Here is a 21,921-nt window from a genome sequence, read left to right on the forward strand (position 1 = left end):
CATTCTAGCCCTGTTCCATCATCTCATCTTCCTACATCTTCATTATTCTGGTGCTCTCTGAATTGGAGATTCTTAGACTATTATTCTCCTTTCTTCCTGCCTTTCTGCCTCCCTTATTTCTGAAAATACTCATTGTTTTAGCCTACAGCATTGAGCAAAGCTTCTTAATTTGGCTTTAATTTTTCTGATTTATTCTCTCAAAAAAATTCATTGAGCACTTACTTTGTGCTACATACAGGGGATAAAGATATGAAAGGCACAGGACTTGCCGTAAACGATAAACCAGGAGATAATATTCGTAAAGTGTGATGGTGCTATTGTGGTCTCACAAGAGAAATAATGACCCCATAACACTTTGACTTCTTGAAATCTAAGAAAAATGTTATGTAATTAATAATCCTTTACTTAGGGAAATTATCTGATTCAAATCTGGGTTGGTTTTTTTTTTCAAAAGCAGACAAGATATAAAACCTACCCAACTGTCCTAGGGAGGACAGAACATGAGGCAACTGGTGGTAAAGAAAACAGAAGTAAGTGTGTGAAATGAAGTTTTCACTAATAAATAACTGGAGACATTTCGAAGACAGTGTTAGAAATAGAGGGAAACACCCTAAGGGCTATGACGTAGAAAAGAGATATTATGAAGGCTACAGAAATACAACTAACTAAGACTCTGTTTTTATAAAATTGTTCAAAGGTCAATCACAGAGGAAAAGACTGATAAGAGGAAGCAACAATTTCGATGCATTAGAGTCAACTTAGTGTCTCTCTAATCTAATCTAGATACGGGGAGCTGTTTTTTCCCCTTCTCCCAATCTCCCAACCCTAATGAGGAAATGATTATTTTGGTTTAGGTTTGGTGAAGAGAAAAGACTTGAAAGGAAGTTATGAGGTTGTAGGTATGGATGAGTTCCCCTGAGAGAGCCCCATGCATGCTTCCTAGGGGTGCAGGTGGCAAGATTCCCAAATGTGTTTGTGTGTGTGAAAGCAGATGGGAACTGTGCCTCAACATGTCATAGATACAGGCATAGGATGGTATGAAGACCTCAGGATAGAAAATAGCTTACTGTGTCCTGAGATAGCCTTCCAGAGATTTATGAGACCCCAGTGTGTTGTAGAAGCAGCAAAACCATCATGTAAACCCTAGAGTGGTGTGAAAGATACAGAGAAATCTGTACGTTATGAAGAATAGGAATAAAGGATAACCAGGGACAACTTTCATGGACCAATGACAGAGATCAGTTGGGTTGATGGACATATCAACAATGTCATCAATCAAATCCCACCACCTCTCTTTTTAAAGTTATGTAACATCTGTTCTCTGAGAAGCTATTTTATAATAATTATATTCAAGATGCACTTATTTCGTTTTGTGCAATCACACTGCATTCCCATCTCTTTTGCTCCTCTTTTCACTGCACTGGAACAATTGGGGAGGTGAAACAGGAAAGGAATAAAGTCCCCAAGGATGCCCTTGCACCTTTCATCATCTAGGGTCTCAGAACAGCAGAACACAGCAGATGCTGAAACATAAAAGTGCAATAATAAAACAATTGAATTCCTTGAGAAACAGTGATTTCAGCAAAGCAATTATGCACCGTATTGAAACACTGCATTGCTTACCTATCCCCACTCCCAACTCCACCTTCAACCTAGTTCACCTATATGAAATATAGGATTTGGTGAAAGCGGGATTGAAAATCAGCTGTGAAAGGAAGGCCCCAGCTCTGAGCACCATTTCCTCGGGCTGCATAACCACAAAGACATCTAAACCTGCTACAGCTTCTGATCAGCTTCCATCAGCCCCAGAATCTAGTTCCATGTCTAATTAGGGAGGAATAAATGGGTTCCCTTGGTTCCTTTCCTTTTGCAGTGTGTCTACTGCCTGCTAGATCCACCCACCTCCTTGATAATTTGTTTCTAAAATTTCAGATGAGTTTTCGTGGCTTTTCATTCCAGATTTAAACGGGCTGACATGCTAGGTGTAAACCAACAAGGTATAGCAGGGTAAACTTTAAGTACCTGGATTAAAAATTTTTTAAATATCTTAAAACAAGCAAAGGATATAGGTAGAGGAGCAGGGAGAGAATATGAAAGGGAGATGTGCTTGGAATCAGAATTAGAAAATCAAAGCATTCATCACAGGAGTAATTCCTTATTTACTGCTTGTTGCTTGTTCTCCGCTGTGTCTCCAGCACTTAGGACAGTCCTGGCAAATAGTGCACCATCACTAAATATACGCTGAGTGAATAAATTAACACATTGAGTGAACACTCCATCCCTGAAGGTGTGCAAGCTGGAGCAGACCGACCATCTGTCAAGAAATGATGTAGAAAGGTTTTGTGCCCTGGGTGGAGTCTAAACCTTTGTTTCTAGGAGTCCTTGTAAGATTTTATGACTCCAGTAATGTCGAATCATTTATTCTAGGTCATTTCTCTAACGAGAAAAATAATGCATAATTGACCAACGTGGAGTAGACTGGTTCTTGGTGTTATACTGAATTCTCGAACATTACTTTGAAATAGGTTAATACAGATGTTTCCCAAAGAGGAGCCTGCAGGTAAAACCTTTTCTTATTCTGGTAACAGTAGGAAATAGGGTAGAGTGTGTGAAAGATACTGAAGTTCCAAGTAACCATCTCTTTATCACAAAACCACTTGGAAACGTTTGAAGAGTCATTTTCTCTGTGAGTTCAGGGTACAGGAGATCATCAAAGAAAACACTCACGTTTTTCCAGCATGGTACAACTCGCAAGCTTTGTGGAGTTGGTCAAAAGGCAGCTGATGGGTTATCAATGGATCCATATTAATTTTATTTTGTAGGTAATCAGTCACTAGCTGGGGAATACAGTCTGTGGTTTTATAATCTGCAAAACAGAAAGGTTGTTGTAATAAGATTTGAGAAATATCAAACCAACCAAAAGAAAAATAATCAAATAAGTCATGGAGATGGGTAAAGTATTCTGAAAATTCGTCATTGAAGATGGAAGATAATTAATTCATTGTACATCAGAAGCTGTTGGCTGCTGTTGCTAAGTGTGGCTGCTACAGACAGTTCTGTTGCCTAGAACTCCTTTGGAAAAGAATTGGATCGATATTCACATGTTACTGAGATTAAAAATAGTCCTTTTAAATAAGCTAGCAGTCTCCAACCCACCTCCTGGGCTTACCATTATACAAGAGTTTCTTCATCTCTCTATTCACACACATTGAGATGGCATGTGAACTTTCCATCAGAGCAATGGATGGAGATGGGAATGTTAATTTAGTAAAGCTATTGGTCAGTATTGTTCAGAAATAAGGACTCCACTGGGAAGACAAAAATCAGTGCCAAATACCAAGTTGGTGCATGTGATTATCCAGAAAGCATTGCTGTTAAAATAGCATGACAAACTTTGAATCCACCAGTGCAGAACTGAACTTAACTGAGTTATTCCAAACACTGGGAAAACCCCAAAAATTATTTTGCAGGATATAAAAATTTTATTTGAATGTTAAAAAACCTATTTAATTAAATTAACTAAAATTGATTTGCAAAATATACCAATTCATTGGAGGAGAAGTCTTTGGAAATGTCTACCATTATAGGTCTGTTTCCCCAAGGAGGGGAATTTTGAATTCCATGTTTCTACAAAGTTGAAAGGGATTTCATGAGAGCAACCAACTGGTTCCTTCTATTCACTGACCTACCTCCTAAACATACACCCTTCAGTGTCCGTCCAGGGACAACCTTCGGTGCATCAAGGCAAAGCTGTGAATTCGGTGGAGGTAGCCCAGTGATCCTACAGACACCATAGTTCAGGTGGCAGGAGTCCCAAGCAGCAATCTGATAATGATAATAATGACCATAAGCACATTCCCATACATAAATAACAACTACCAGCAGTGGTGGAAGGAATTGTGGGGTTCCTAGATTTCAAACCTCTTCCTGGGCAGATGCTACTTCAGGCTCAGCTTCAACACTGCCAGTGATGGAATCTCATGAGAGAACCAGTAGAGTTTAGTGGTAAAGAGCACAGACTCTGCTGCTGTGTGACCTTAGGCAAGTTACTTAACTTCCCTATGCCTGTTTCTTTATTTGTAAAAAGAAGAATAATACTACCTATTTCATAGAGTTGTTATAAGGCTTAAGTGATTTATCACACTTAAAACATTTAGAACATTATCTGGCACAGAGTAAGTACCATGTGTTTATTTGATAAAATTACCCACTGCCTCAAAGGCCACACATGCTATTCTTTGCCTGAACTTCTCACTTGCTATGACTCTCTGTCCAAATCATTTCTATTCAAACAAAACAAATGTATACATATGTGTGTGTGAAGCTTCATTTAAAAAAATTTTATTTTCTAAGGGTGTACAGTATACAGTATACATCAATCTATTTTACTTCCTTTTCTGGTTCTTAACCTTGCTCTCTCTCCCCTTTCCTCTGTTTTGCCTTATTTTTCTCTTTTCTGTTACATAACTACCTCTACTTCCTTCATCCTTTGACCATGTACATTAGGTACACACTGAAATGTATTGAATGCCTACGTTCTCTCCTCTACCCTGTCTGACTGAAGAGTCTGGTGCCTATTTGATTCTCCCTGAACTTAACACACTGGTGCATAGGAGCTCATTTTTCAAATAAATGAATGGTTCTGATACAGAACACACATGAATAGCGTATGTGAATTAAATAATGTTCATACTTAAATATAATAACATGTATGTGAATAAAGAGCTAGGAATACAGGAAAGGAAATACTTGAATTGTAGCCTTTTGCATGTTTAAGCTTTGTATACTACAATGACATATCTTTAAGTATATATTGCTTTATTTTATTTATTAATTTATTATTTTTTTAACATCTTTATTGGAGTATAATTACTTTACAATGGTGTGTTAGTTTCTGCTTTATAACAAAGTGAATCAGTTATACATATACATATGTTTCCATATCTCTTCCCTCTTGCATCTCCCTCCCTCCCACCCTCCCTATCCCACCCCTCTAGGTGGTCACAAAGCACAGAGCTGATCTCCCTGTTCTATGCCGTTGCTTCCCACTAGCTATCTATTTTACGTTTGGTAGTGTATATATGTCCATGCCACTCTCTCACTTTGTCACAGCTTACCCTTCCCCCTCCCCATATCCTCAAGTCCATTCTCTAGTAGGTCTGTGTCTTTATTCCCGTCTTGCCCCTAGGTTCTTCATGACCTTTTTTTTTTTCCCCTTAGATTCCATATATATGTGTTAGCATACTGTATTTGTTTTTCTCTTTCTGACTGACTTCACTCTGTGTGACAGACTCTAACTCCATCCACCTCACTACAAATAACTCCATTTCGTTTCTTTTTATGGCTGAGTAATATTCCATTGTATATATGTGCCACATCTTCTTTATGCATTCATCCAATGATGGACATTTAGGTTGCTTCCATGTCCTGGCTATTGTAAATAGAGCTTCAACAAACATTGTGGTACATGTATCTTTTTGAATTATGGTTTTCTCAGGGTATATGCCCAGTAGTGGGATTGCTGGGTCGTATGGTAGTTCTATTTTTAGTTTTTTAAGGAACCTCCATACCGTTCTCCATAGTGGCTGTATCAATTCACATTCCCACCAACAGTGCAAGAGTGTTCCCTTTTCTCCACACCCTCTTTATTTATTGTTTGTAGATTTTTTGATGATGGCCATTCTGACATGGTGTGAGATGATATCTCATTGTAGTTTTGATTTACATTTCTCTAATGATTAATGATGTTGAGCATTGTGTTTGTTGGCAATCTGTATATCTTCTTTGGAGAAATGTCTATTTAGGTCTTCTGCCCATTTTTGGATTGGGTTGTTCGTTTTTTTGTTATTGACCTGCATGAGCTGCTTGTAAATCTTGGAGATTAATCCTTTATTAGTTGCTTCATTTGCAAATATTTTCTCCCATTCTGAGAGTTGTCTTTTTGTCTTGTTTATGGTTTCCTTTGCTGTGCAGAAGGTTTTAAGTTTCATTAGGTCCCATTTGTTTATTTTTGTTTCTATTTCCATTTCTCTAGGAGCTGGGTCAAAAAGGATCTTGCTGTGATTTACGTTATACAGTGTTCTGCCTATGTTTTCCTCTAAGAGTTTGATAGTGTCCAGCCTTACACTTAGGTCTTTAATCCATTTTGAGTTTATTTTTGTGTATGGTGTTAAGGAGTGTTCTAATTTCATACTTTTCCATGTACCTGTCCAGTTTTCCCAGCACCACTTATTGAAGAAGCTGTCTTTTCTCCACTGTATATGCTTGCCTCCTTTATCAAAGATAAGGTGACCATATGTGCGTGGGTTTATCTCTGGGCTTTCTATCCTGTTCCATTGATCTATGTTTCTGTTTTTGTGCCAGTACCATACTGTCTTGATTACTGTAGCTTTGTAGTATAGTCTGAAGTCCAGGAGCCTGATTCCTCCAGCACCATTTTTCTTTCTCAAGATTGCTTTGGTTATTCGGGGTCTTTTGTGTTTCCATAGAAATTGTGAAATTTTTTGTTCTAGTTCTGTGAAAAATGCCTGTGGTAGTTTGATAGGGATTGCATTGAATCTGTAGATTGCTTTGGGTAGTAGAGTCATTTTCACAATGTTGATTCTTCCAATCCAAGAATATGGTATATCTCTCCATCTATTTGTATCATCTTTAATTTCTTTCAGCAGTGTCTTATAATTTTCTGCATACAGGTCTTTTGTCTCCTTAGGTAGGTTTATTCCTAGATATTTTATTCTTTTTGTTGCAATGGTAAACGGGAGTGTTTTCTTAATTTCACTCACAGATTTTTCATCATTAGTGTATAGGAATGCAAGAGCTTTCTGTGCATTAATTTTGTATCCTGCAACTTTACCAAATTCATTGATTAGCTCTAGTAGTTTTCTGGTAGCATCTTTAGGATTCTCTATGTATAGTATCATGTCATCTGCAAACAGTGACAGCTTTACTTCTTCTTTTCCGATTTGGATTCCTTTTATTTCTTTTTCTTCTCTGATTGCTGTGGCTAAAACTTCCAAAACTATGTTGAATAATAGTGGTGAGAGTGGGCAACCTTGTCTTGTTCCTGATCTTAGTGGAAATGGTTTCAGTTTTTCACCATTGACGATGATGTTGGATGTGGGTTTGTCATATAAAGCCTTTATTATGTTGAGGAAAGTTCCCTCTATGCCTACTTTCTGCAGGGCTTTTATCATAAATCGGTGCTGAATTTTGTCGAAAGCTTTCTCTGCATCTATTGAGATGATCATATGGTTTTTCTCCTTCAATTTGTTAATATGATGTATCACGTTGATTGATTTGCGTATATTGAAGAATCCTTGCATTCCTGGGATAACCCCACTTGATCATGTTGTATGATCCTTTTAATGTGTTGTTGGATTCTGTTTGCTAGTACTTTGTTGAGGATTTTTGCATCTATGTTCATCAGTGATATTGGCCTGTAGTTTTCTTTCTTTGTGACATCTTTGTCTGGTTTTGGTATTAGGGTGATGGTGGCCTCATAGAATGAGTTGGGGAGTGTTCCTCCCTCTGCAATATTTTGGAAGAGTTTGAGAAAGATAGGTGTTAGCTCTTCTCTAAATGTTTCATAGAATTCGCCTGTGAAGCCATCTGGTCCTGGGCTTTTGTTTGTTGGAAGATTTTAAATCACAGTTTCAATTTCAGTGCTTGTGATTGGTCTGTTCATATTTTCTATTTCTTCCTGGTTCAGTCTCGGCAGGTTGTGCATTTCTAAGAATTTGTCCATTTCTTCCAGGTTGTCCATTTTATTGGCATAGAGTTGCTTGTAGTAATCTCTCATGATCGTTTGTATTTCTGCAGTATCAGTTGTTACTTCTCCTTTTTCATTTCTAATTCTACTGATTTGAGTCTTCTTCCTTTTTTTCTTGATGAGTCTGGCTAATGGTTTGTCAATTTTGTTTATCTTCTCAAAGAACCAGCTTTTAGTTTTATTGATCTTTGCCATTGATTCCTTCATTTCTTTTTCATTTATTTCTGATCTGATCTTTATGATTTCTTTCCTTCTGCTAACTTTGGGGTTTTTTTGTTCTTCTTTCTCTAATTGCTTTAGGTGCAAGGTTAGGTTGTTTATTTGAGATGTTTCCTGTTTCTTGAGGTAGGCTTGTATTGCTATAAACTTCCCTCTTAGAACTGCTTTTGCTGCATCCCATAGGTTTTGGGTCGTCGTGTCTCTGCTTTTATTTTTAAGATGAATGTTTTAGAGTGAATTTACATTCCATTTTTAGATTTGGGTTCCACAGGTGAGTTTTATGCTAAATGTGTACCCACCCATTAAGCATCTAGAGGCACACCTCGTTTTATTGTGCTTCACATTTAGCAGATACTGCGTTTTTTACAAACTGAAGGTTTGTGTGCATTGAGTAAGTCTATCAGTGCCATTTTTCCAACAGCATTTGTTTCCTTTGTGTCTGTGTCACATTTGGTAATTATTGCAGTATTTCAAACATTTTCATTATTATTGTATTTGTTATTGTGGTATGGGATCAGTGATCTTTGATGTTACTCTTGAAAAAAAGATAATGACTCACTGAAGGCTCAGATGATTAGCATATGTTAGCAATAAAGTATTTTTAAATTAAGGTGTGTATATTGTTTCTTCTAGACTTAATTGTATTGCATACTAATAGACTACAGTATAGCATAAACATAACTTTTATATGCACTGGAAAACCAAAAAAATTAGTTGACTCGCTTTATTGCAATATTCACTTTACTGTGGTGGTCTGGAACTGAACCTGAAATATCTCTGAGGTCTGCCTATACTCACTGTTACCCAAGCCCACACACCATGGTATCTGAGAGTCCCATGGCCTTAAGAGCAAAGTTGACACCAATGCCTGTCATTTCCGTGACCACCTCCTGGATGGGCTTCTTGAGGTTTCGAGGGTTGAGACGTTTAGTGACCCCTAATGGTCTTGCCTGGGGAAATTTCTCCTCATTGATATCAACCCCAATGATTCTAGAAGCACCAGAGGCTTTACAGCCCATGGCAACGGCTGAGCTGATTCATCCAAATCCAAAGACCATGCAGGTAGAACCGGGAGTGACCTACAAATTCACAAGGCATGTTGTGTTAGGAATCAAACCTGGACACATGTATAATTAAGAAAACAAAAACAACCGTTGAGACTTTTGGAACTATATACACTAGTTGAAACATTTGGACCGTTTTGGTCTTGTTTTGATGTTTTCTAGGCAAATCACTATGACATACTAACACAGTGATTTTCCTCACCTTGGCTGAGTGAACAGCGGCCCCATAGCCTGTCACAGCTATGACAGAAACTTTGTCCACGGGAGCATCAGCATCAGTTTTTACCACGGAAATTTTCATGCACAACAGTATATTCAGTGAACGTGCTTGTGCGGAAAGAGTGATAGATCTTTTCTCCTTTGCAGGTAAATCTGCTAGTCCCGTCCAGTGTTATTCCAGAAGAAGGTAGAACGCTGGCCTGTAGTGACACGGGCACCGGCACCAGCACAGACACACGGAGTTGTAAAGAGAGAAATGAGTACCTTTGCTCCAGGTCAGTGTTTGCACAATATAAGCGATTTAATAAGAGAGTGGCAAAGTAAATAAAAGCCAGGCAAATCTACTAACTCTTGCTTCTCACAGAAGTTTCCCTTGGGGTGCAAGCAGGCACTGCATTCTCTACACTGTGGAATAATGAGTGTGAGGACTTTATCTCCTATATATCCAAAAAAAGGATCATTAATTTAATATGTTATTGGAACAGAAATACAATAATATCACCATATTATTATATTTTTAAAATTTCATATAAAGGTTTCATTGAATGGTTTGAAAACTTGCTGCGGACGGATTATGACAACCAGTATAACATAGCCCATGGCTGTTTTGAAGGAGAAACCATATAACCTGGTTTCAGAAATCCCATTATTCTTTTGGGCAAATGATGGAAATATGGGGCTATTCCTTGCTGGATAGGTAATTGTAGGTCTGCTTTTACTCTGGAAATAGACTAAAAAACCAGGAATGACCCTTAGAGATGTCATCTACTTTAACCCTTTTGTTTTTCATTTTGAAAGATTTAAATCCCACAGTGCTTGTACCTGCCTGAAGTGGCCCAGCTGGATAATAGCAGAGCCCTTTCCATTGAGTCTACCTGCCCCATGACGGCTCACTGACCCACAGCAGGCCTCTGACATGTGTTCTTTAGTGGGGCTAAGGTCCAAGATATGCTAACTTCAAGAGAGTAAAAGGAATAGCTTTCCCTCTGCAGGGAGTGGCTGTTTCTGGGACACTTACTACAGAGGGTGGTTTTTAGGTTGCAGAGTTCTGGAGAGGATATTGATTATGTTTGGATCAAGTCATTAGCCCTCCTGGGCCCTAGAGTGACAGGCTGGGTAGGGTCTAAGAAGAAAATTAACACAGTCATCACAGACTTAAAAAGCCTCACAGAGCCTTGCCAGAGGTCTACAACCTTGTCCGTATATTGGTCCTTACAAATGTTTATAACACAGAAATAATCCCCTTTGGCCTCTTGCAGAGTTTAGATAGCTTTAAAAATCTCTTGTAAGTTTAGATAAGGAACATCTTACTTTCATTGGCCCTAAAAATCCCAAACGTACTGGATCTCAAATTCAGGAGAATCTCAAATTCTGCTCTCTTATCTTTTCCCTTCAAATACTCATCATTGTCCACAAAACTTCCACTGGAATTTGTTTAGTTAGAGAGGAATTAACTAACTACTATTTGCATTATCTTCTTGGAGATGTGGAGACTATGGAAAACAACATGGAGGTTCCTCAAAAAATTAAAAATAGAACTGCCATATGATCCAGCAATTTCACTTCTGGGTATTTACCCAAAGAAAACAAAACAACTAAGTCAAAAAGATAGATGCACACCAATATTTATTGTAGTATTATTTATAATAGCCAACATTTGGAAGCAACCTAAGTGCCCATCAATAGACAAATGGATAAAGAAGATGTGGTATGTGTGTGTGTGTGTGTGTGTGTGTGTGTGTGTGTGTGTGTATATATATATATATACATATACATACACGTGTGTGTGTATACATGCATACACACATATGTATATGTGTATATATATATACACATATATATACGTGCATACACATAACTGAATATTATTCAGCCATAAAAATATGAAACCTTGCCATGTGCAATAACATGGATAAATCTAGAGGGTATTATGCTAAGTGAAAAAAGGCAGACAGAGGAAGACAAATACCCCATCATCTCACTTATATGTGGGATCTAAAACACAAAACAAACAAAACAAGATGAAAACAGACTCATAGATGCAGAGAATACTCAGGTGGTTGCCAGAGGGGAGGGTGTGAGGGGGCAAAATAGGTGATGGGGATTAAGAGATACAAACCTCCAGTTATGAAATAAATAAGCCAAGGGGTTGTGATATACAACATAAGGAATATGGTCAATAATATTGTAATAACTTTGTTGGGGACAGATGGTTACTAGACTTATCATGGTGATCATTTCATAATGTATGCAAATATCAAATCACTTGGTAACACACCTGAAACTAGCATAATATTGTATATCAACTATATTTCAATAAAAAAAGAAATACTGAATTCTTTTGCAACTATGTCAGAATAAATTAACTTGCCAGATTATAGAAATTTCCCTTTCTGTTGACAATTTATTAGAAAAAGTTTTTATTGAGATATGTTTGATATACAAAATTGCATGTAAGTTTATATTAATTTGATACATTTATATTGCAATATGACTGCCATTATAGCATTAGCTAACCCTTCTATTGTGTCATATAATTATAATTTCTTTTAGTCTTGGGAACAATTAAGATCTAGTCACTTAGGAAGTGTAATGTTTATAATACAGTTTTATTGTCTATTAGAAAAAAAAAAAAAAAAAAAAAGAAGCAGTCCCTGCTCCTAAGGAGATTTTAATCTATTTAGAGGTACACTAGTCCTATCTCAACTCTCTTTCGGCCGTGAATGCATACTTGGCTCACCACTGCCCCTCTGGATTGCTAGCAATGACAGCAGAGTAACTGTGTGGCTCTTGGAATCACTGGATACATTTAATATCATGATATGTGATTACTTAAAAGAATTTAGAGTCAAACCAACTTATTCTCCTGTAAATATGTTAATGCATTTTATTTTATTTTATTTGTGTATTTTTTTATTGAAGTACAGTTGATTTACTATGCTGTGCCAATCTCTGCTGTACAGCAAAGTGACTTAGTTATACACATAGAAACATTCTTTTAAAATATTTTCCATTATGGTTTATCACAGGATAATGAATATAGTTCCCCGTGCTATACAGTAGGACCTTGTTGTTTTGTTAATGCATTTTAATGGCAGGCTGTTGGTGTGAAGGTTTTTGTGGCCCATTTCCTGCCTGGTTTCACTGAGCTCATTCCTCCGCCAGTACTCTTCACAATCCCAGCTCCTTCATGGCCTGTTATTAAGGGAAAGTTCACTGGGAATAATCGTTTTAGAGCATGATCATCAGAACCACAGATCCCTGAAGATATCATCTGTATAGGAATTAAGTAACCAAGGATCAGTTGGTTTGGAATTTTTCTTTTTCTTTTATCTGAGACTGATTATTAACAATTTTTTTACATGAATGATCTCAGTTGATCCCTATAACAGCACCCAGAGAAACACAGGGCAGGTCTTATCACCCCCAATTTAGAGATGTGGAAAGGGAGATTCGAAGGCTTAGAATGACTTGCCCAAAGTCACATGGTGCATGTTCAGACCTGGAAATAAACTAGGTCTTTTGAAATCTACTTTGTACATCCTGTGTCATCAACTAGTTTTGAAATATGAGGGGCAATTGCATACAATGAAGGACTTTTTGACCACATATCAATAGCAGCACCATTGAGAAACCAAGAATTTTAGGCCCAATATTGTGGAATGTTTTCCCAATGCTCTGGGAAAATTGATTTTAAACTAGTATATTGAAAACATTCTTTAAGTTAATAATGTAAAATGAGTTTGAGTTAAACTAACTGTTGCAAAATTTAATTGACATTGAGAAGTTTTAAAACTTCTTAGTTAATGGCCTAAGTTTTCTTGTCTGTGGATAGACCTAATCCACTTATATTGATCATAGAAATGAAACATTTCCTGTACCATAGCCACTATATTACTGCTCTGCCTGGAATTCAGCCAGGAAAGTATTTGCCCAAGCATACTGACTAGTTTTTCCAGTATCTGTAGTGGGAGAGGCAGCATTTATAGCTGGAACAGTGGGAACAACTTTGGTATATGATTGTGGCAAATGGGTGAAGCGATATTCTCATGAGAAAAATGCTGTGGTTTTCGTTTCCACAGTGCTAAAATGGCTTCAAGATGCTATCAAAGGCAAGGAGTGATATTTTAGGTATGCAGCAGGCTGGAATCTCCTTCTTAGTTTTATTCTACATACCAAATAAGAATGCACAACTCTTTCTGGGAAGCTCTCCATAGCATAAACCAGAGGTGGGATTGTCTGTCGTTATGGGCAGATCCAGTCCTCAACCTCAACTTTGATTTTATTTTGGGTTCAGGGTGATATTGCTCAGGTCCTTGCTGCTGCAACTTCCACCTTGGTGGGCTATTCTGGATTTATTATTTACGGTGTAACCTTTGTAGTAAGGAGAATACCAGTGTAAGAATGGGAACATTGGCTAATTAACTAGTAAACATTTCAGCAGATGACCCAGTATGCAATAAGCAATAATTAAGTGCTGTTTGGGTGAATGATTAATAGAAAAGTATAGCTTCTGAATAGCAGTCAGTTATACTAAACTCGTTTCTTCGTGTACATTCTTTTTTTTTTAAATTTTTATTTATTATTTATTTATTATGTTTTTATTTTTGGCTGTGTTGGGTCTTCGTTTCTGTGTGAGGGCTTTCTCCAGTTGCGGCAAGTGGGGGCCACTCTTCATCGCGGTGCGCGGGCCTGTCACTATCGTGGCCTCTCTTGTTGCGGAGCAGAGGCTCCAGACGCTCAGGCTCAGTAGTTGTGGGTCACGGGCCAAGTTGCTCCGCGGCATGTGGGATCTTCCCAGACCAGGGCTCGAACCCGTGTCCCCTGCATTGGCAGGCAGATTCTCAATCACTGCGCCACCAGGGAAGCCCCCGTGTACATTCTTATTACTTTTCATTTTGTTCTTTACCATCTCTCATTGATGAAATAAAGTCTTTAACATAATGCCAGACATGAAGATAATAATTTATTTAGTGTTAGTTCCCATATTCTCCTGTTTTGTCTTTCATTGCCCATCCATCTTTTTCTACTTTCCTCCTTCACTCCATCTCCTTTTCCTTCTGGTGTCTTTCCAATTCCCTTCATTCCTTTTCTCTGTTACTCTTCTAACCATCCCCTTATACCTTCCACTTTGATTAGATACAGTGTGGACTAGAAGCATATAGTTTTCAGTCTTTGTTGTATTCATCGAATTAAGTGTTGAATTTCCTGGGCTTAAATTAGAAGGTAGGTGAATTTAATGTTTAAAAAGATTGTAAGCAATAATACTCTGAATCTTGGCTATTTAATGATTTTGTAAAATGTGAGGTATATTGATTCAGAGGTTGATTTGAGAGTGGCAAGGCTGCTAAGACAGGTCAGTGTTTTCCCATCCCTGGTCTAGGCTCTGTTCAGTAATTATTAACTCTTCCAAATCACTTTGAAGTCCATCATGGAGTTCTAGCTGCTCATTCCTAGAGATTGAAATTTACCACGTGGTGTACTTTTTCAGACAAATTCTGAGACAAATTCTGAAATTATAATTAGTGAGCACAGAAACAATAGAGATGAAAAGTTCATCTTTTAGTTACTGAGTATTTGTTGATATCAACTTTTTATCCTAGAAGTATGGGGAAATGCATTCCTTGTCCCTTTTCCCTCAGAAATCTAAAGCACCTAACACTTAGAACACCTTCTAGGTCACACTGTAAAGCATTTAGGCCTATGATATTATATGACTTAAATAAAAATTTCAGTAATTAAAAAAATTATAGTGGGAGAGTGAACTACCAATAATTTACAATTATTAAGAATATCTCAAACACTCATTAACTCTATTTACTTATCTTAGTTTTTAAGATTCTTCTTTTACTAAGAAAAGTGGACAGACCAAAAATGCAAATTTTGTACCATATATATATATATGGAAATAAGATATATGTATAATATATATCTTATTTCATTTTATATATATAAAATGAAATAAGATTTCCTTACCCTTGCCTTCAAAGCTAAAGGTTCAGAGACTTAAATTTACCTTAATATGAACTTCCCCAGCCTTTGGTGGCTCAACTTGCACATTCTCAATTGAAAGAGGAGAATTTGTTGTCCAGGCAATGGCTGCCCATCATGTGATAGTCTGTTGACACAAGGACAATAAAATGACATCATTTAGCGATAACATTTAACTTCTGACCATACAAATGACACTTACTTGCTATAATTTGTAAAAATAAGAAAATCATAAAGAAACAGAAAAAAGATCATTGCAATTTCAGACATAAGCTGTTAAAATTTTAGCATATTTCCTTTCAGTCTCTTAAAGTAATTTTTATATAGTAGAGATCATGTCATATAAGCAATTTTGCATTTTAGGGTTTTTTTTGCTAATGAAAGCCACCATATATTGAACATTTACTTGTTCTAAAACATTTTCTCATGACTTCAAAATACTTTATAATCATAATTTTAAATGGCTGTTTTATATTTCATCATTTGAATAGGTCCTAATTTGCTTAATCAGCAACTACCTAGACATATAATTATTTCTATTGTTTTGACTATTATAAAGTATATTGTAATGAACTTTGTTTATACTTTTCTTTTTTTTTTTTTAATGTTAAATGGAGCATTTAGGGGAAGAACATATGTTGTTACTATTCTTGCAAATTTTCGGAGGTTTCAAAGTAGGTTTTTTGTTTGTTTGTTTGTTTGTTTTTTAACTTTTGGGATTTATTTATTTATTTATTTATGGCTGCTGTGTTGGGTCTTCGTTTCTGTGCGAGGGCTTTCTCCAGTTGCAGCAAGTGGGGGCCACTCTTCATCGCGGTGCGCGGGCCTCTCACTATCGCGGCCTCTTTTGTTGTGGGGCACAGGCACCAGACGCGCAGGCTCAGTAATTGTGGCTCACGGGCCTAGTTGCTCCGCGGCATGTGGGATCTTCCCAGACCAGGGCTCGAACCCGTGTCCCCTGCATTGGCAGGCAGATTCTCAACCACTGCGCCACCAGGGAAGCCGTGTTTATACTTTTGACTTGCCTGGTTTCCTTAAGTAACGGATACATACATTATTAGGGTTAAATTGATTTCTAAATCTCCTTACAGAAAGTTTGAATTATTTGGCACAGTTCCTAGAACTATAAAAGAATATCTGTGTCATCATTTTTTCCACCCTCATTATCATTGACTGTAGTCATTAAAAACAATGTATCTGAGGAGCTTCAAGATGATGGAAGAGTAAGACGTGGAGATCACCTTCCTCCCCACAAATACATCACAAATACATCTACATATGGAGCAACTCCTACAGATCACCTACTGAACGCTGGCAGAAGATCTCGGACCTCCCAAAAGGCAAGAAACTCCCCACGTACCTGGGTAGGGCAAAAGAAAAAAGGAAAAACAGAGACAAAAGATTAGGGATGGGCCCTGCGCCAGTGGGAGGGAGCCATGAAGGAGGAAAGGTTTCTACACACTAGGAAGGCCCTTCACGGACGGAGACGGGGTAGTGGATGGGGGGGAAGCTTCGGAGCCACAGAGGAGAGCGCAGCAGCAGGGGTGCAGAGGGCAAAGCGGAGAGATTCCTGCACAGAGGATCGGTGCCGACCAGCACTCCCCAGTCCGAGAGGCTTGTCTGCTCACCTGCCGGGGCGGGCAGGGGCTGGGAGCTGAGGCTTGGGCTTCGGAGGTCAGATCCCAGGGAGAGGACTGGGGTTGGTGGCGTGAACACAGCCTGAAGGGGGCTAGTGTGGCATGGCTAGCCGGGAGAGAGTCTGGGAAAAAGTCTGGAGCTGCCAATCAGGCAAGAGACCATTGTTTAGGGGTGCACTAGGAGAGGGGATTCAGAGCACGGCTTAAAGGAGCTCCAGAGATGGGCTCAAGCAGCGGCTATCAGCGCGGACCCCAGAGACGGGCATGAGACACTATGGCTGCTGCTGCCGCCACCAAGAAGCCTGTGTGCAAGCACAGGTCACTCTCCACACTGCCCCTCCCTGGAGCCTGTGCAGCCCGCCACTGCCAGGGTCCCGTGATCCAGGGACAGCTCCCCTGGGAGAACACACAGTGCATCAGGCTGGTGCAATGTCACGCCGACGTCTGCCGCTGCAGGCTCGCCCCGCATCCTTACTCCTCCCTCCCCCACGTCTGAGTGAGCCAGAGCCCCCGAATCAGCTGCTTCTTTAACCCCGTCCTGTCTGGGTGGGAACAGACGCTGTCAGGAGACCTACACACAGAGGCGGGTCCAAATCCAAAGCTGAACCCCAGGAGCTGTGGGAACAAAGAAAGGGAAATCCCTCCCAGCAGCCTCAGGAGCAGCGGATTAAATCTCCACAATCAACTTGATGTACCCTGCATCTGTGGAATACCTGAATGCACAATGAATCATCCCATATTGAGGAGGTGGACACTGTGAGCAACGATATATATATATTTTTTTTTTTTTGTGAATGTGTATGTGTATGCTTCTGTGTGTGATTTTGTCTGTATAGCTTTCCTTTTACCACTTGTCCTAGGGTTCTGTCTGTCCATTTTTTCGTTTATTGTTTTTAGTATAGTTTTTAGTGCTTGTTATCATTGGTGGATTTGTTTTTTGGTTTGGTTGCTCTCTTCTTTCTTTCTTTTTTTTTTTAATTATGTAAATAAAATTTTTTAAAGAAATTTTTATTTTAATACCTTTTAATTTAATTTAATTTTCTTTTCTTTTCTTTCTTTCTTTCTTTTTTTTCTCCCTTTTATTCTGAGCCATGTGGATGACAGGTTCTTGCTGCTCCAGCAAGGCTTCAGGGCTGTGCCTCTGAGGTGGAAGAGCCAAGTTCGGGACATTGGTCCCCAAGAGACCTCCCAGCTCCATGTAACATCAAATAGTGAAAATCTCCCAGAGATCTCCATCTCAACGCCAAGACCCAGCTCCACTCAACGACCAGCAAGCTACAGTGCTGGACACCCTATGCCAAACAACTAGCAAGACAGGAACGCAACCCTACCCATTATCAGACAGGCCGAGTAAAATCATAATAAGGCCACAGACACCCCAAAACCACCACCAGACGTGGACCTGCCCATCAGAAAGACAAGGTCCAGCCTCATCCACCAGAAAACAGGCACTAGTCCCCTCCACCAGGAAGCCTACACAACCCACTGAACCAACCTTAGCCACTGGGGGCAGACACCAAAAACAATGGGAACTACGAACCTGCAGCCTGCGGAAAGGAGACCACAAACACAGTCAGTTAAGCAAAATGAGAAGACAGAGAAACACACAGCAGATGAAGAAGCAAGGTAAAAGCCCACCAGACCTAACAAATGGAAAGGAAATAGGCAGTCTACCTGAAAAAGAATTCAGAATAATGATAGTAAAGGTGATCCAAAATCTTGGAAATAGAATGGAGAAAATACAAGAAATGTTTAACAAGGATCTAGAAGAACTAAAGAGCAGACAAACACTGATGAACAACACAATAAATGAAATTAAAAATTCTCTAGAAGGGATCAATAGCAGAATAACTGAGGCAGAAAAACGTATAAGTGACCTGGAAGATAAAATGGTGGAAATAACTACTGCAGAGCAGAATAAAGAAAAAAGAATGAAAAGAATTGAGGACAGTCTCAGAGACCTCTGGGACAACATTAAACACACCAACATTCTAATTATAGGGGTCCCAGAAGAAGAAGAGAAAAAGAAAGGGACTGAGAAAATGTTTAAAGAGATTATAGTTGAAAACTTCCCTAATATGGGAAAGGAAATAGTTAATCAAGTCCAGGAAGCACAGAGAGTCCCATAAAGGATAAATCCGAGGAGAAACACGTCAAAACACATACTAATCAAACTATCAAAAATTAAATCCAAAGAAAAAATATTAAAAGCAGCAAGGGAAAAACAACAAATAACATACAAGCGAATCCCCGTAAGGTTAACAGCTGATCTTTCAGCAGAAACTCTGCAAGCCAGAAGGGAGTGGCAGGACATATTTAAGTGATGAAGGGGGAAAACCTACAACCAAGATTACTCTACCCAGCAACGATCTCATTCAGATTTGATGGAAAAATTAAAGCCTTTACAGACAAGCAAAAGCTAAGAGAATTCAGCACCACCAAACCAGCTTTACAACAAATGTTAAAGGAACTTCTCTAGGCAGGAAACACAAAAGAAGGAAAAAACCTACAATAACAAACCCAAAACAATTAAGAAAATGATAATAGGAGCATACAATATCGATAATTACTTTAAATGTAAGTGGATTAATTACTCCAACCAAACGACATAGACCGGCTGAATGGATACAAAAACAAGACCCATTTATATGCTGTCTACAAGAGACCCACTTCAGACCTAGGGACACATACAGACTGAAATTGAAGGGATGGAAAAAGATATTCCATGCAAATGGAAATCAAAAGAAAGCTGGAGTAGCAATTCTCATATGAGACATAATAGACTATAAAAGAGACTCTTACAAGAGACAAAGAGGTACCCTACATAATGATCAAGGGATCAATCCAAGAAGAAGACATAACAATTGTAAATATTTATGCACCCAACATAGGAGCACCTCAATACATAAGGCAAGTACTAACATCCATAAAAAGGGAAATTGACAGTAACAGAATCATAGTAGAGGACTTTAACACCCCACTTTCAACAATGGACAGATCATCAAAAGTGAAAATCAATAAGAAACACAAGATTTAAATGATACATTAAACAAGATGGACTTAATTGATATTTATAGGACATTCCATCCTAAAAGAACAGAATATACTTTCTTCTCAAGTGCTCATGGAACATTCTCCAGGATACATCATATCTTGGGTCACAAATCAAGCCTTGGTAAATTTAAGAAAATTGAAATTGTATCAAGTATTTTTTCCGACCACAACGCTATGAGACTGGATATCATTTACAGGAAAAAATCTGTAAAGTACAAACAGATGGAGGCTAAACAATACACTACTTAATGACCAAGAGATCACTGAAGAAATCAAAGAGGAAATCAAAAAATACCTAGAAACAAATGACAATGAAAACACGATGACCCAAAACCTATGGGATGCAGCAAAAGCAATTCTAAGAGGGTAGTTTATAGAAATACAACCCTACCTTAAGAAACAAGAAACATCTCAGATAAAAAACCTAACCTTACACTTAAAGCAATTAGAGAAAGGAGAACAAAAATACCCCAAAGTTAGCAGAAGGAAAGAAATCCTAAAGATCAGATCAGAAATAAATGAAAAAGAAATGAAGGAAACGATAGCAAAGATCAATAAAACTAAAAGCTGATTCTTTGAGAAGATAAACAAAGTTGATAAACCATTAGCCAGACTCATCAAGAAAAAAAGAGAGAAGGCTCTAGTCAATAGAATTAGAAATGAAAAGGAGAAGTAACAACTGACATTGCAGAAATACAAAGGATCATGAGAGATTACTACAAACAACTCTATGCCAATAAAATGGACAACCTGGAAGAAATGGACAAATTTTTAGAAATGCACAACCTTCTGAGACTGAACCAGGAAGAAATAGAAAATATGAGCAGACCAATCACAAGCACTGAAATTGAAACTGTGATTTAAAATCTTCCAACAAACAAAAGCCCAGGACCAGATGGCTTCACAGGCGAATTCTATCAAACATTTAGAGAAGAGCTAACAACTATCCTTCTCAAACTCTTCCAAAATATAGCAGAGGGAGGAGCACTCCCAAACTCATCCTACGAGGCCACCATCACCCTGATACCAAAACCAGACAAAGATGTCACAAAGAAAGAAAACTACAGGCCAATATCACTGATGAACATAGATGCACAAATCCTCAACAAAATACTAGCAAACAGAATCCAACAGCACACTGAAAGGATCGTACACCATGATTAAGTGAGGTTTATTCCAGGAATGCAAGGATTCTTCAATATACGCAAATCAATCAGTGTGATACACCATATTAACAAATTCAAGGGGAAAAACCATATGATCATCTCAATAGATGCAGAGAAAGCTTTTGACAAAATTCAACACCCATTTATGATAAAAACCCTCCAGAAAGTAGGCATAGAGGGAACTTACCTCAACATAATAAAGGCCATATATGACAAACCCACAGTCAACATCGTCCTCAATGGTGAAAAACTGAAACCATTTCCACTAAGATCAGGAACAAGACAAGGTTGCCCACTCTCACCACTATTATTCAACATAGTTTTGGAAGTTTTAGCCACAGCAATCAGAGAAGAAAAATAAAAGGAATCCAAATCGGAAAAGAAGAAGTAAAGCTGTCACTGTTTGCAGATGACATGATACTATACATAGAGAATCCTAAAGATGCTACCAGAAAACTACTAGAGCTAATCAATGAATTTGATAAAGTTGCAGGATACAAAATTAATGCACAGAAATCTCTTGCATTCCTATACACTAATGATGAAAAATCTGAAAGTGAAATTAAGAAAACACTCCCATTTACCACTGCAACAAAAAGAATAAAATACCTAGGAATAAACCTACCTAAGGAGACAAAAGACCTGTATGCAGAAAATTATAAGACACTGATGAAAGAAATTAAAGATGATACAAATAGATGGAGAGATATTCCGTGTTCCTGGATTGGAAGAATCAACATTGTGAAAATGATTCTACTACCCAAAGCAATCTACAGATTCAATGCAATCCCTAACAAACTACC

At 38.2% G+C, this 21,921-nt stretch overlaps 1 protein-coding gene across 1 annotated transcript; it reads right to left on the reverse strand.

Moving 5' to 3' along the window:
• Positions 1-1,498: 1,498 nt before the first annotated feature.
• LOC132366348 (alcohol dehydrogenase 1-like) lies at positions 1,499-15,400 on the reverse strand. Its single transcript, XM_059923915.1, is given in 9 exon segments — positions 1,499-1,523; positions 2,728-2,866; positions 3,690-3,825; positions 8,806-9,066; positions 9,254-9,346; positions 9,348-9,465; positions 9,620-9,707; positions 12,406-12,544; positions 15,287-15,400. Coding segments are annotated over 8 exon segments (999 nt in total). The 5' UTR covers positions 15,287-15,400.
• Positions 15,401-21,921: the final 6,521 nt, after the last annotated feature.

The sequence above is a fragment of the Balaenoptera ricei genome, chromosome 5 (assembly GCF_028023285.1).
Source record: "Balaenoptera ricei isolate mBalRic1 chromosome 5, mBalRic1.hap2, whole genome shotgun sequence".
NCBI classification, from domain to species: domain Eukaryota; kingdom Metazoa; phylum Chordata; class Mammalia; order Artiodactyla; family Balaenopteridae; genus Balaenoptera; species Balaenoptera ricei.